We start from the raw sequence: 15929 nt of genomic DNA, 5'->3' as shown, positions 1-15929 counted from the left end.
AAAAAAAGTAAAATTACTATTAATTAATTAATTACTACTAAATTAAATTGTTAAATTTTTGCTAAAAATTAGTAAAAAAAAAGTAAAATTAGTAAAATTAATTAATTAATTACTACTGAATTAAATTGTTTAATTTTTTACTAAAAATTAGTAAAAAAAAAGTAAAAAAAAATTAATTAAAATTGATTTAAATTTTTGGACGACTTTTTAACTATTAATCAAAATTTAGAGAGTGAAGATCTTTTTTTACACAAAAAATAGTAAAAAAAAAGGTCTTTGTCTAAAATGTATTTTTATTTTTGCAGTGAATTTGACTAATAATTATAATTTATTTTTTGTAAATATAGGAAAAGGCAGAGCTCGTTCGCGCTGTAGACTTCGAAACTGTAACGACATTTGAAAGTCCATATGTAGAAGCTATTAAGGATTTATGGGCAGATGCCGGTATTCAAGAATGTTACGACCGTAGACGAGAGTACCAACTTACAGACTCGGCTAAATAGTAAGTACATTAGACAATTTTTATTCATATTTTCCAATAACTACTCTTGGATATGTTAACTCTACGTTTTTTTCAGTCTTGTTTTTCTTGGGAAAAGTATTTTATTTCCCTTGAATTGCGTATATTTTTTCCAAAGTAAAAAATCACTTTTTTTTATTCTTCTGTGAAAATAATTATAATTTGGAAAAAATTAATTTTGCATTTGAAACTGATTATATTGTAGTTCAGAATATTTTTAAACATCGTTCACTAGTTTTTTTTTAAATGAATTTTTCATTATATTCTAAAAATTATATTTTAAAAAGAAAAATATTGAGAATTAATTTTAAAATTGGAAATAAAATTTTATTTGCTAAAAGTTGTATTGAGAAAAGAAAATTATCCTTAAGTTCTGAATGTTCAAATGATAGAAATATTTTTTTTTGTTTAAAATTATTAAACATGTTCAAAAATTACTGACTTTAGATTTAAAATTTTATTTCAAGTGAAATATCTTCTTTTTTTAATAATTCAATTTGTCGAAGAATTTTTAGAAAATTGATAAAAATAATTGATTTAAAAGAGAATTTTAGAACAGAATTCTAGAAAATAATCGAATGTTGCAGGAGTCAGAAGAAATTTTTAGAAACAATATTTAAAGTATTTTTAATTTAAAATTAAAATAATCGAAGCTTCTAACAATTTAAAGAATTAAATTTAATTTAAATAATTTTATTAAAAGTTCTGAAAAATTTTTAATTTTAAATTAAAATAATTCAAGATTTAAATAATTTAATTTAATTTAAATAATTTTATTAAAAATTCTGAATAACTTAGTTATTTGAAAAATTTTAATTGAAATTTTTTGAAATCAGTTGAATTTTTAAATATGTAGTTAATTTGAACATTTTTGGAGAATTTTATTAGAATTTTTCTAAAATTTGCGAATTTCACAAAAACTTGATATCAAAATTATTATTAATAAAGAAACAGTTTAAAAAAGTCATTTTTTTCTTTCGAATTCTCAGGAGAATTTTATTTTGTATTTTCCTTACTTTATCCAAATTTTTAGAAATTCTACAAATTTGGAAAAAGTATGGAAAATACATTTTTCTTTCGAATTCTCTGAAGAATTTCATTTTGTATTTTCCTTTCTTTTTCCAAATTTCTAAAAATTTGAAAAAAAGTGAGAAAAATACAAAATAAAATGCTTCGGAGAATTCGAAAGAAAAAAACTACTTTTTTCTTACTTTAAATCGACTAAAACGATTTTTTTTGCTTCTTAAAGTTGATTCGAGGCCTGAACGAAGTAAATTGTCAATAAAACATTTTCGAACTTTTTTCACCTAGTGCGATCTTAAAAAATTCGAATAAAAATTTTCAAATTACGAAATTTTACTTATTTGAACGTTCCAAACTTTAGGGTTGTTATAAAAATGTATTTTTACTAATTAACTTTATCTCTCGATTTTTTTTTTTTGTAAAGAGAAAGAAATAGTTAAAAGATAGAAATAGTGAAAAGAAAAACATAGTAAAAGAAAGAAATAGTATTTTAAAAGTAGTACTGTGTTAGTCAAAAAATAATTTTTTTTTTTTGTAAAGAGAAAAAATAGTTAAAAAAAAAAATACTAAAAGAAAGAAACAGTAAAAAGAAAAAAATAGTAAAAGAAAGAAAATAGTGTTTTGAAAGTACTGTGTTAGTAAAAAATAAATAAACAAATTTTTTCCCTACTTACAATAACACATTACTTTCAAGAACAAGTGGGGAAAATATTTATTCCATCTGCTAACAATAAAATTTTACAGTTATCTAATGGAGATAGATCGAGTTGCAGCACCAAGTTACCTCCCCACAGAACAGGACATTCTTCGCGTAAGAGTGCCCACAACCGGTATAATTGAATATCCCTTTGACTTGGAAGAAATCCGATTTAGGTACGTGGATTATCGAAATCCAAAAAAAAAGCTGAAAAGAAGCTGCCTGCACGTCAACGAATTTGTTTCTGCATCCGCAAATGTTTTTTTACTCTCTCTATCTCTCTTCTTAATCTCATCACTTTTCAAGTGTGACTAATCTTATTTTTTTCCTTTGAGGTAATTGTCCTTTTAAAACGTTTTCTGAACGTAAAAAATTTTGTCTACTATTATTTATTCAATAATAATCAGTAATTGAATAATTTAATAAATTCAAATTTAGTAAATTAATAAATAGGGGAGTGTAGTCAAGGTTGGATCAGGTACTGACTGTTTTCTATAACTTCTCCTGTCTACCGAATTTGACGATTTCCTCTTATATTATTGGAAAGTTCTACCAAAATGCAATGTTTTTGCTAAACATTGTAAAAAAGTTGGTGTCACTATGTGATAAAACGAAATAAGCGGCATTATCCAACCTTGACCACCTATTCAACCTTGACTACTCTCCCCTATTAATTGAATAAATCAATGAAATAAATAATAATTGAATAAATCAATAATTAACAATTTAGTAAATTAATCAATAATATAATTGAATAAATTAATTTATTCAATTTATTTATTTAATAATAATATTAATTATTTTTTTAATTAACTAGAAAGATCGGAAAGTAAAGAAAGATAAGATTGTAAAGATTGAAGAAAAGGTATTTATTCTCATATTAAATTATGTGAGAATAAATTTACTAATTGGAGGAAAATTTGGTTTTTTAAAAGGACAGTGATCTGAAAGGTGTGACTTGGCAATTTACAGGCAATCTCAATACAGCGGAGCATGATTGTACGGCATTGTTGTTTTTAATATTTTGTGTTATAAGCACTCTTGATAATTTTTTTGCATGGCATGCATTACGAAGATGGTGGCTTAATTTTTGTTTGCAGTTATATTAGTGACCTAGCACGTATCGAGGCGCCTGATTATCTGCCAACCGAGCAAGACATTCTTCGTGCTCGAGCCCCTACTACAGGCATTATAGAATATCCATTTGATCTGGACTCCATCATATTTAGGTATACTAACACGTCATCACTTTTTTTTTTATTTTTTATTTTTTACTTTTTTCAATTTCATCCGACTAAAATATTCACTAATCGTCGAAAATAAAATAGAGGACTTGGATCATCTCAGATTTTTGGTAACATTTTTTATAATATTCTCTGTTGTTTCATTTTTGTCAGGAGCATGACAATTTTTTATTGTCTTATCAATAATTATTATGTTAATAGTTAATAATTATTAAATTTAATTTTTTTTCTATTGCTTCCATTATTTTTTATTGTTCGATTATTTTCTCTTGAGAGATGTAAAATGAGATTACTTTTTTGTCATTGCGAAAATTTAAATTGCTTTTTTATATAAATACTGAAACGGTGTTAATAGTGTTGCATGTGATTTTAAGTGTTTGCTTGGTCTTGGGAATGAAAAATTATTTATTTTTAAGTAAAAAAAAAATAAGTTTTAAAAAATCAATACAAAATCAATGGGGATAACGTTCACAACGTTTATGATCAACGATTGGATGAAAAAAAGAAAAAAGAAAGAAAAAAATCAATAATTAATTGTAAAAATTCTTTTATACAAAGAATTTAATTGGAGAAATATTTTTTCTTCAAAATCGTTAATTATAAACGTTGCGAACTTCACTAACGTAAAAATCTTGTTTTTATATTATTTTATTTATTTATTTATTTATTTGTGGGGAAAAAATATTTTGTTATGTTTACTTTTTTCTATTCAATTTTATTTTTTTATTTTGTAAATATCAGATTGGAAAAACTAACAGAAGAATTGCTTTTACAGGATGGTGGACGTCGGTGGACAGAGATCAGAAAGAAGAAAATGGATCCACTGTTTCGAAAATGTGACTTCCATTATATTTTTAGTAGCGTTAAGTGAATACGATCAAATTCTGTTTGAATCTGAAAACGAGGTGAGAAAATAAATCAATTTTATTCTATTTTTTCAATGAGTATTTAAAGAAAAATTAAATGAAAGATAATTAATAAAAATAAAATAAATGAAAAATAAAATAAACGAAAGATAAAATTAATGAAAAATAAAATAACTGAAGGATAAAATTATTTATTATTAAATTTTATGTATTAAATATCAATTCATTATAAGCTGAAAAATAGATAAATTTAATTATCGAATAAATTATAAATTTATTAGTGATAAATTAGTTTCTATTATGTCTTTAAGTTTAGTAATTTAATTTTTTTGTAAATTTATTAGTAATTTAATTAATTTAGTATACGGAGAGAAAATTTATTTTCGTTCTGTGCAGAAGATGGGAAATAAAATAAAACTATCAAATAATTTTTGTACAGATGAAAAATGAGTTTAATTTTCGTAAATTTATTTGAATTGGAGAAAAATATTAATTCGATATTTTCTATTTTGCAGAATCGAATGGAAGAAAGTAAGGCATTATTCAAAACAATTATAACATATCCCTGGTTTCAACACTCTTCCGTAATTCTCTTCTTAAATAAAAAAGATCTGCTTGAGGAAAAAATAATGTATTCACATCTTGTCGACTACTTTCCTGAATATGATGGTAAGTTTCGAAAGAAAGTATTTTCTGTAGCTGACAATTTTTTTTCGGTCCTATATACAAGAGGATAAAATTATATTTTTTTTTTTTTAATTGAGAAAAAAAATTGTCCTGTTAATAGTTAGACCGAAAAGAATTTCTATTATTAAGTTGTACAATTTTTAATGAGAAATTGTTTTTTCTTGTGGATAATTGTAATTTTTATTCATTTTACAAAGCGAGCATTTATTTTGCTCTTTGAAAAGTTCTTAATAATTCTTAAATTGGCAATTTGAATTGAATTTGAATTAATTTGAAAAATAAATTGTCGAATTGAAATTGAATTTTGAATTCACTTCATTTTTTTATATTTTTGTCACATGTGAAAGTATATTTTTAATAATATTTTATTCAGTATTTAAAGAAAGAAAATTTGCTTTCAGATTTAAAAAGAAATATATTTTACAAACAAACAGAATTATTTACCTAAATTTTACAAAAGTGTAAATTTTTTTAATTTTTCTAAAAGAAATTTTCTTCGGAAATGTAAAAGTTATTCTAGAAATTTTTAATAGTAAATATTACTTATTTTGAAGTAAATTTTATCAAATCCGAAGTAAAGTTTACTAATTATTTACTTAAATTTTTATTGAAAATTAAAATCCTCTTTTTTACCTAATATTACTAATAAATAATAATTTTACCTAATATTAGGATAAAAATTATAATTCTTTAAAGAAAAAAACAATTTTTTACTCAAATTTTTTTTTCTAAAAATTGTACAAATTAATGAACTTTTCGAAATTTATTATTAATTTTGATTGAAGTTTTTATTTGAAGTTAAAAAATAAATTTCTAGTTTGAGATTATGTTAAGGGATGGGGAATTTTTAAACGAAATAGACAATTAATTATCTTAAATTCGTTATTTTATTTTTATTTCTCATTTTATTATGATAAAATTACAGGAGACTCAAAAAACTATAAATTCAATCGCCCTGTAAATTTATTGTTTATTGCAATTAAAGTACGATATTTATCTTCTGTTTTTTTATTTTTATCAATTTTTGTTTTAATATTTCTTAAAGTTCGATTTAGGAAAATATTGAATTTTTTATTTCGTGGCATTAATTTTCAATCTTTGGTGTATAAATTTCTGCTGTCAAAATCTGAATTAGGGAAAAGTCGTCCACTAATTCAAATTGGTAAATAATTTCAACTAATTCTCAGTAAAATTTTTTTACCAAATTTTACTTTTTATTGTACTAATATTTTTTTACTATTTCATTTAATAGTTGACAAATTTTTTTTACCAAATTTTACTTTTTATTGTACTAATATTTTTTACTATTGTTAGTAATTTTATACTAAATATATTTTAGTGAAATATTACTAACAATTAGTGGAAATTATTTATTTATATTATTATTATAAATAAATAATTATTTATACCTTATTAGTGGACTACTTTTTACTAATTCAAATTTAGAGTATAATTAAATAGTAATGAGCAGAGTAAAAAACTAATTAGAGTAATGGCAAAATTTTGTTAAGAAAAAAATTCGGAAGTATTAATATTAATGACAAATTAAGTTTTCAATTTAAAAAAAAAATTATTTTGTGGGTCTTTTGGGTTATTTAAATGGGGGGAGTTTTTTTTTTTTTATTATTTGACTGAGAAGTTGTGTGATATAGGGCCTAAACAGGCACCCCCACCAGCTATGGAGTACATTTTAAAGGTCTATCTCAGTTCGAATCCCGATCCAGATCGTCAATGCTACTCTCACTTTACAACAGCGACAGGTCTGTTTCAAGTAGGACAACCCTCGCTCTTTTTTCAAATTCACAAATTGGCCCTTTTGTGCTAGTACCCTTTTCTTTTCTTTTTTTTTAATTCGAGTCTAATAATAAAAATGAGAATTTGCATGCCAAGAATGTATTTTTATTTTCCATTCAATGTTTAACTATTATTTTCACCAATTTCCATTTAATGTTTAATTATTTTTTTAACACTTTCCATTCAATTACGTTTAACTACATTTTTTTTACTGTTTACTATTTTTTTTTTTTACTTTTTTTGAAAGTCATAATTTTATCTTTCTGTGATTAATTCAAAAGATTAAATACACAGTTTTTCTAAGGATTTCAAATTGAGACAAAAAATGAATCAAAAGTTCGCAACACTTCGCAACACTTTTGATTCGTTTTTTGTCTCAATTTAATATCTGCAGAAAAACTGTGTATAAAATTCGAACCAATGAAATTTTTCGAAAATAGCTAATTAATTTTAATTTTATTAAACTCAGAATTTTTTTGTTTCATTTACAAAATGGAAAAATATTTTTATTCGAGTGTTTGCAAATTCTCAAAAGTAGAGCTAGTTGTACGTTAATAGCAATAATAATTAGTATATAATTTATTGCAGAAGAGTACATTTTCATAATTAATAATTTATAATTGATAAGAAGACAAAAATGTAATTTTTGAAGTAATCTATTTTTCTCCCAAGTGATTAAAAAAAATAAATCCTTTTTTTGAATGATCAAAAGAAATACATTTTTTTAAGCATTAGAAAAAATCATTTTTTTAATCATTCAAAATAAATTTTTTTTATTCATTCAAAAAAATAAATTTTTTTTAATCATTTGGGAAGAAAAAAAAGTCGTATATATACACTATAAACGACATCCTAGCCATTATGCAAGGGCATCTAGCTTGTTAACTGTGCTTTGAAAAGGCTTCCACCGATTTACGCGCTATAGTCTTTAATACGATAATTTGACCTTGTAAAGCATATTGGATTGGCTTAAATTATGCCATAATTCCAGTATGACTAAAACTACTTCCCTTTCCGTCCCATCGGCCCTTTTTTTAAATTCTCAGTAATATACTTTAAATCTTGATTTACAAAAATGTTTTCATCGCGAAAATTCCGTATTCCATTTGAAACAATAATAGAAATGGGTAATTAACGTTTCCTACTTTTGAAAAAAAAAATTGTTCTTTGTTTCTTTCTTTCTATTTCGATTTGTTTCACTTTCGAAAATATATTTAATTTTTATTTCTGTTTATTTTACATAAATTTATATTTTCCCTGCATTTTTTATTACTTTTTTTGTTTATTTTCTGTTTCTTAATTTTTGTTTCCTTTACTTTTTGTTTCGTCTATTTTTTGTATTTTGTTTTCTATTTTTGGTTCCTTTATTTATTGTTTTCTCTTTTTTTCTTTTCTTACTTTTGTTTTGTCTATTTTTTATTATCTATTTTTGTTTTCTTTACTTTTTGTTTTCTATTTTTGGTTCCTTTATTTTTTGTTTTCCCTTTTTTTCTTCTCTTACTTTTGTTTTGTGTATTTTTTATTTTCAATTTTTGTTTTCTCTTTTTTTATTTTTTTATTTTTGTTCTCTTTATTTGTTCTTTTGTTTTTTTCTTGTTTCTTAATTTCGTTTTGTCTTTTTTTTTGTTTTCTATTTTTGTTTCCTTTACTTTTTGTTTCCCCTTTTATTCTTTTTTTAGTTTTGTTTTCTTCATTTTTGGTTTTGTCTTTTTTTTGTTTTTAATTTTTGTTAAAATTTTTTGTTTTCTCTATTTATTTGTTTTCTCCAATTTTTTGTCTCACTTATTTTTTGTTCGAAAAAATACCTTTCTTGTAAATCATCATCACAAATAATATTTGATCAGAGTGTCTAGAAAAGAGGTATAAAAAATTGTGCGTTAATTTAGACAATAATGTGAACTAATAATGTTTTTATTTTTTAATTTATAACATTTGCATTATTATCATTATCCTGTAAGCTTGATTCATATTTCCCAGGACCACAAAGAGACGCTACAGCAGCTAGAGAATTCATACTAAGGATGTTTGTCGACTTAAATCCAGATAGCGAAAAGATTATTTATTCCCACTTCACATGCGCCACAGGTATGTTCCTTGCTAGATTTTAATGCCGTAATTGCCGAGCACAATCAATCCTTTGCTTTGTTTGTTGCTTTCATTGAAAAAGTAGCACTCCTGCATGCATTTTGTTCGTCTATCTATATTTTTTATTGATAAATAAAATACACGAAAAATCCAGAGGAAAATCGATATTTTGTAAATTTCCATTAAGTTGGTGAAGTTCACAATGAAAGTCAACGATTCAGAGGAAAAAATATTTTTCCTGTTACAATTTTCCGTAAATTTTTGTTTTAAATTATTTTTCACACTTTCCTGTATATTAATTAATTAAAAAAAGTAATTTAATTATTACTTAATTAAAATGCAATTAATTTAAAAAAAGAAAATTTTATAAACACGAAATTTTGTTTTTATCTTAGAAAATATTTTTTTTCTTTCAATAATTGTTGATCTTAAAGGTTGTGAACTTCACTGAAGATTTATTAATTGACGCAAATTTTCAAATTTTTTTTTTGTTAATTGAAAATTAAATAATTTTGTATCAAAGAAAAAGTTCAAAAAAAATTTTGTAAAAGAATTGAAAGTAAAATTTTTATACTTTCTAAAATTTTCTTCTTGATAAAAAAGAATAAATTTTGTTTATAAAACTATTTATTTATTAACTTTAAAATTGGTTCAAATATTTACATTCTCGTAAAAAATGAAAAATCATTAAAAAAGAGAAAAAAAGAAATTCCGTATCGATTTTCCGTTTTTTTTTTTAAAGATAATTAGTACAAATGGTTTTAATTTTGTAAATTAATTTGCATGCTGCATACACGGGACCGGAATACAGACACGGAAAATATTAAACTCGTGTTTTGCGCTGTAAAAGATACTATAATGCAAACAGCCCTTAAAGAGTTCAATCTTGCTTAAATTATTACTATTATCACTTTTTTCACAAATTGTTCGAGATTATTCTCTAATTTGTCGAACGTTTTTATTTATTTTTTTAAATATCTTCCTACTTTTCCGTCATGGTTGATTTTATTCGCGAAATATTATTTTTTCCCTTTAAATTATAGTGAAAAATATTATAAATATGTATTATTTATTATGAAACTGAAATCAGTTTTATATTAAACACATTTTTCGAAAAAATCACGTTAAGTTTTTATCTAGTAGATAGAAACGTTAATTTGCAAGTTTCAAAAATATTCATGTTCTGTAAAAAAAACTGAAAATTAAAATTGTAACGGGAAATGTGTTTTAAGGATATTATAATTTATGAAATAAGAAACTTTACAGTGATTGAAAATAAAATCATTTTTGCACAAAACGTCTCGATGTGATGTTTCGATCGTTTTCAATTGTGTCGATGTTATGATTTATTCATCAATTACTCAATAAAATTATTGTTTAAAAAGGTTTTTTCGATTTTGTGAATTTTTTTTTAGAAATTCGTTTTTTGCTGCCTTGGACGAAACTTGTTTTGTTAATTGCGCTTTTATTTGATTATTACGCATTTTATTTATTTATTTATTTATTATTAAACACGGTTTTGTGTTCGATGGGAATTGCTTTATTTTTAGTATCGTTATTCTAATTTTTTTGGTTCATTTTTCAGTTTTATTTTTTGTTCAGTGTTGTTGATTGAAGGAGAAATTCGATTTTTGTATTAAGTATATTTTTTACATATGTACTTTTAACAATTTTTGTATTTTTTTATTCATATGTTTATTTAATTTTTATTTTCGTTATTAACATTCATAATGCTTTACTACTGACAATATGAAGCAGGTGGTTTGTTTTCTTTTCACTGAAGGAATTTTTGCACTAAGACAGGAAAAATGTCATTGCATGTGTTTTTTAATTATTTGGTAAGTTTTGATTTTAAATTTCCACTTTTTCTATTTTTACTTTTTTATTGTACTAAAGAAAAATATAGTAACAGTTTAATATTTAATATTTGTTTAAATAGAATTTAATTTCTAATGTTCAAGAATAATAATATGAAATATTTGTTGACAGATACGGAAAATATAAGATTCGTGTTTGCGGCCGTGAAGGATACAATCCTGCAATCAAATTTGAAGGAATACAATTTGGTTTAGAAATTTTCTATAAAGAATTCGAAATGGATTCGACTGTTTTTTCTGTAAGCCTGAGACCAGAGCAATGGAGAGCTTGGACTTTGTTTAAATGAAGAGAAAAGCGAGAGAAGAATAAAAATGCGAAAAGAAAGAGTTTAAAAGAGTTTAAAAAACAGAGGGAACGAAGAAAACAAAGTACCGAAAAAAGGGGAATCACGTGGGAAACAAATACTGCTCGTGTTGATTGTTCGACGGCGAATTAAGTCATCACAACACGAGTGCACCAAAACTTTAGGTAGATAGGTTATGTGCGATGGAAATTCCAGCGACAAAAAACAAAAAACAAAAAAATAGACCTAAAAATCTTGAGCGTTATAGGTTCATTCCTAAAAAACAAAAACAAAAAAAAATAACCTTTTCATTGTCGATACCAACAAACTGATTTAGTTTCATACTCTATTTGTTGAATTTGTTACCTTTTTATAGCTTAGCCTAGTCGATTCGAACTCGGCTGACTGTGAAATCGCCTGATTTTTATAATAACGATAAAGAAAAATAAAAAAAATATAAACGAAAAGCAAAAAAACAAAAAACAAAAAAAAATTATAAAAACAAAAAAAATCACGAACAAGTAAACTTTTACGAAGCACAGCGTGATTTTGTCGCGCTGTGCCCCCATGTCTGTCCAAAATGTGTGTTTCAAGACGAACGATCTCAACGACGAGAACATTTCCGAGTGAAACAAGAAAAAGGAGGAACAAAAGCTTTTTAATCACGAGTAGTCGGAGACACAAGTGAGAGCAATTTTTGTGCCATTTACTAATGTGGTGTTTTTATTGCAGTCCTTTGTTAGATGCAAAAAGCCAAAGTGTTTTTTTTTCTTTTTTAATCTGTGCCAGAAACGACTAAGAGTTTTTTCTGCATGTGACTCAAATTCACGATTCATCGTATAAATATTGTTATATATAATATATATGAAGAAAAAAAAATTTGAAAACCTAGAATAGAGTCCGAAGAAATACGTCGGCAAAAAAAGCAAACAAGAAAACGCTCCTCAGACCCGTCTTTTACAATACAGCAAACTAAAAGAATTAGAAAAACAACATCTTTTTTGATGTAAGTTTTTAGGTAAAAAAAAATGAATAAATAAATAAAAATATATTATCAGGAGGCGGGAGTAAGCAGGCTTCCCTGCCTCTTTCACCTCCGAAGCCGGTGCTCGGAATGCGAGGGCTTCACAAACACTTCCCTTATTATTATCTTCATTATCATTCAATATTTACATGTAAAAAAGAAATTCAGTCCATTTTTTAATTCATCATTATTATTAGAATCGAAATCCGCGTTCTTCAAATCCTTTTTTTCTACGAAAACAAAAATCGTTTTTTACAAAAACTTCCAAAAAGAAACAATCGTCTTTGTAGAAAAAAATAATAATATTCATTTTATAAAAATATATTCTGGAAATTTACAAAACTAGTTTCAGAAGATAATTTTGTATGAAAACTACTTTCTAAAAATTTTTTTTACGAGAAAAAAAATAATTTTGTGGGAATATATTTTCCTAAAAATCTTTTTGGGTGATTGTTTTTTTATAAAATATAATTTGCCGAGAAGAAAAAAATTCCGAAGGAATGTAGACATTTTTTTTTTGACTTGGAAATTATATAAAAAAATGATTTTTCGACTAGTCTTTAAGAACTGGAAGAAAATATTCCAAAATATCTCACTATACTAGGAAAAACTCTTTCGAAAGTCGTTTCATTCTTTTTCGAAAATATGCGTAAATAAAATATCTTCCAAAAAAAGAATCCTTTTTATAGGAAATTTCTTCCAAAAAAATCGTTTTTATACGAATTTTTCAAAACTTTTTTGTAGAAAAAAACCCGTAACCAAAGCCACTTCTTTTTTTAAACAATACAATCTTCCATAAAGCTTGCAATGAATTCGTCTTCTTAATTCCGAAGATTCCGAATTAGCATTTTGTCTAGAAAATTATTCCGTAATTTTCTCTTGAGAAAAAATTTGAGGCTTCCTGGTATTTTTTCTTTCGCTCTTTTTTCGTTATTTTGATAGAAAAAAAAGTTCGTTTCGATTTTGAGAAAAGGAAACTATGTTAGAAAAAAAAACGAGACGAACTTGATATTTATTTAATTTAGGATTTTCACTTGAGGAAAAAAAAGGAAAAAAACAGGAACGCCCACTTGGTTATAGGAGGAAAAAAACGCGGAGGAGGTAGACTGATTAAATACTGAACTAATCGATTTTTCTTTACAATGTGATACTAGTTATGGGAGCATCTAAACGTCCCAGAGAAGACGAGTCTGCAAGGCGTGACAAAATTGTGAAAATCAAAAAAAAAAAAAAAAAATCCGACTCTGTTTTCTTCTTCAAAATGCGTCTCGCTTTGTGGTTAAATTTTTTTGTAAAACGCGAGAGTGAATTTGAAATCATTTTTGCGTATTGCCTTAATGTGTCTTTTTTACTGGTCCGAGAAAGACTTCTTTTATTTTATATTTAATAACTGCTGAAACATTTTTTTGTGGAAAAAATTTGTACTTTTAATAGAAGAATTTTTTCTTTTGATTTTTTTTAATGATAAACATGTTTTTTACGAGATAAAAATGTTTTTGAATGATGAAAATGTTTTTTACGAGATAAAAAAATGTTTTTAGGGGGAAAAAAAAGTTTTTTTTTTATACAAAGGAAACTTTTTTAACACGAGTGATATAAAGTTATAAACTTTTATAGTTTTGCTTCTGGAGCAATGAAAATGTGCATTTTTAGTTTATAATATTGCGAAGAATATTTGTTATTAAAATTTTATTTATTTTGCTTTGTAAGCTAATTCTAAAATTTTTTTGTAAATGTATTTTTAATTTAATTTTACATTCTTTTAGGATTCAAGGGTTTTTTTTTTGCAAAGTTGTTTATAAGAGGCAACGATTTCTTTTCTCCTTGAAAACGTGTGATTTTGTTTTATTCAAGTTCTTCACTGGGAAAAAAAGTGTAAATGTTTTTTTTCTACTTCGAGATAATTTCATTTCTCCTGGCTGCAAGACTAACACAATAACTGTTGGAATTGAAATAAACAAAAAAAAAAAAATATAAAGCAATGACAGGAATTGAAAGTGAGAATAAATGATTATTTATCGAATTTTGAGAGAAAAGTGGCAAATATTTAAAAAAGGATATATATATATATACAAATGTAGAATTAGTTTTGTTTCTATCAGTGTCGGTATAAAAAAAACAATGACTTTTTATACAGTTGTGTTCGAAATAGATTTTACAATAGGCTGATGACAAGATTTCAAATTCACAATCGTTGAAAAAATGGCATTTAAAAAAAAATTAAATTAAAATAAAATTAGTGAATAAATCCGCGAAGCGAACGTCGTATCCGTTACTCTGTCGATGTAGCCCTCGCCTGTCGGCACACAAGAGCATCGCGTAACAAGCGACAGGAATTTTTTTTTCCTTCTTTTTTTTATGGCGAAAAAAATGTTCTTGTTGCTTGCTTGCTCTGTCTCCATCTTTTTAAACGTATGAACTGCTCACTGCCTGCGCTCGCTCATTTTGCTGGGCTAGCGCGCTGCCCAAGTGTGCCAGTGTTTCTTTAGGAAAACAAAAAAAATTGTCCGCTGATTTCACCATCTCTGCAAAAAATCACTCTCGTTTTTTTACGTAACAAAAAAAAATTAAACGTCTGACCATCCGGAGATGATGAATTCAGCCAAAAATTCTGAAGAACACTAGCATACTGGAAAACCTATTTAAAAAAAAGGCAACGCAAAAATATATTTAGCCTTGAAAATCAAAAAAAAAGAAAGGGATAAAAAATTATAATATGTAATTCTATACTATGTGCAATTGCATATTTTCAAGTTGAATGAATTTTTGCTCTTCAAAAAAAAGAAAAATTAACTTTTTTTTTCCTTTTTGGAGATTTGCCCCTCACACGCACACCGGGCAGCATTACGTCATACTTACCTTGGTTGAATCACTGAGTTTATATGGAAGAATACAAAATATATAAAATGCATTGGATAAAGTATAATAATAAGAGGATAACAACAAATAATAATGAATAATTATATTACAGCTTGAATTTAAGAGTGAGTGTGTGAAAAGAAAATGGGGTGATGGAAAATGTGCATATAATAATTTCTGAATGATCGCCAAAAAACAAATAATGTTTGAATGAGACAACAAAAATTAAAGAAGCACAAAAAAAAGAAAGAAAATCAGGCAACGAGTATAAAAAAAAGTATGAGATTCTACAATATTTGCGCGAACATGTGAATTGATTTGTAATTTGTATGAATGTGAATGAAGAAAAAAAAGAAATTTTTAATTAATACACCCAAAAAAAAAAATTGGGAGAAAAAGAGAGAAAGAGGCGATGCCTGTTTATGAAAAAAGTGAATGAATGTGAAAAGAAAAAAAACGCAAACTTTGTGGCTAATACTTGATTTGTAAATCATTTCTTGTCAAAAAGTAACGAGTTTTTTTTCTGAAAGCGTAAAATATGTTGGGTATTCTTTCTGTGTGTAAAAATGTAAACACCTACAACAAAAAAAAACCCACGATGAAATCAATGTTTCTAACTTATTTATAATAAATAATATACATTAATGATACAAAAATAAACGCAGTTTTGCGATTAACATTAACGTACTGGACGTTAAGCGATACTGAACCTTTCCTGATCTTTTATTTTTATTTTCTTTTTTTTATGTTCGATTTTCTTTTTTATAATTTATGAATATTTATAAAATATATAATACAGAATTTATAAATAGCTTTATTTATTTATTTATTTCAAAGTAGTTTATGAAACTAAAAAAACTAAAACTTTTTTATTTTTAAAATATGTATCATTTTTGAGACAATAACAATTTTTTTTATCACAGGTATTAAGTTTACTCTTTTTCCTGTTTTTTTAGTAAAAAATTCAAT

General features: G+C 25.0%; 1 protein-coding gene across 6 annotated transcripts in view; it reads left to right on the top strand.

Moving 5' to 3' along the window:
* The window catches only part of LOC122509058 (guanine nucleotide-binding protein G(q) subunit alpha), a 63454-nt gene extending 47811 nt beyond the window's left edge, over nucleotides 1-15643 (top strand). The window contains exons 3-9 of one of the 6 annotated variants that reach the window (XM_043622824.1): nucleotides 348-502; nucleotides 2288-2416; nucleotides 3341-3469; nucleotides 4260-4389; nucleotides 4866-5019; nucleotides 8809-8916; nucleotides 10906-15643. In XM_043622824.1, coding sequence (XP_043478759.1) covers nucleotides 348-502; nucleotides 2288-2416; nucleotides 3341-3469; nucleotides 4260-4389; nucleotides 4866-5019; nucleotides 8809-8916; nucleotides 10906-10988 — 888 coding nt within the window. In that variant the 3' untranslated portion in view covers nucleotides 10989-15643. Of the gene's footprint in view, nucleotides 1-347; nucleotides 503-2287; nucleotides 2417-3340; nucleotides 3470-4259; nucleotides 4390-4865; nucleotides 5020-6689; nucleotides 6798-8808; nucleotides 8917-9727; nucleotides 10301-10905 lie in introns of those variants that run through there. The other 5 variants (XM_043622825.1, XM_043622820.1, XM_043622823.1 and 2 more) reach the window with 5 other exon arrangements.
* The last annotated feature ends 286 nt before the right edge of the window (nucleotides 15644-15929 follow it).

Source organism: Leptopilina heterotoma, unplaced genomic scaffold (assembly GCF_015476425.1).
Source record: "Leptopilina heterotoma isolate Lh14 unplaced genomic scaffold, ASM1547642v1 Lhet_59, whole genome shotgun sequence".
Lineage (NCBI taxonomy): Eukaryota > Metazoa > Arthropoda > Insecta > Hymenoptera > Figitidae > Leptopilina > Leptopilina heterotoma.
This window is presented reverse-complemented; position numbering and strand designations above follow the sequence as displayed.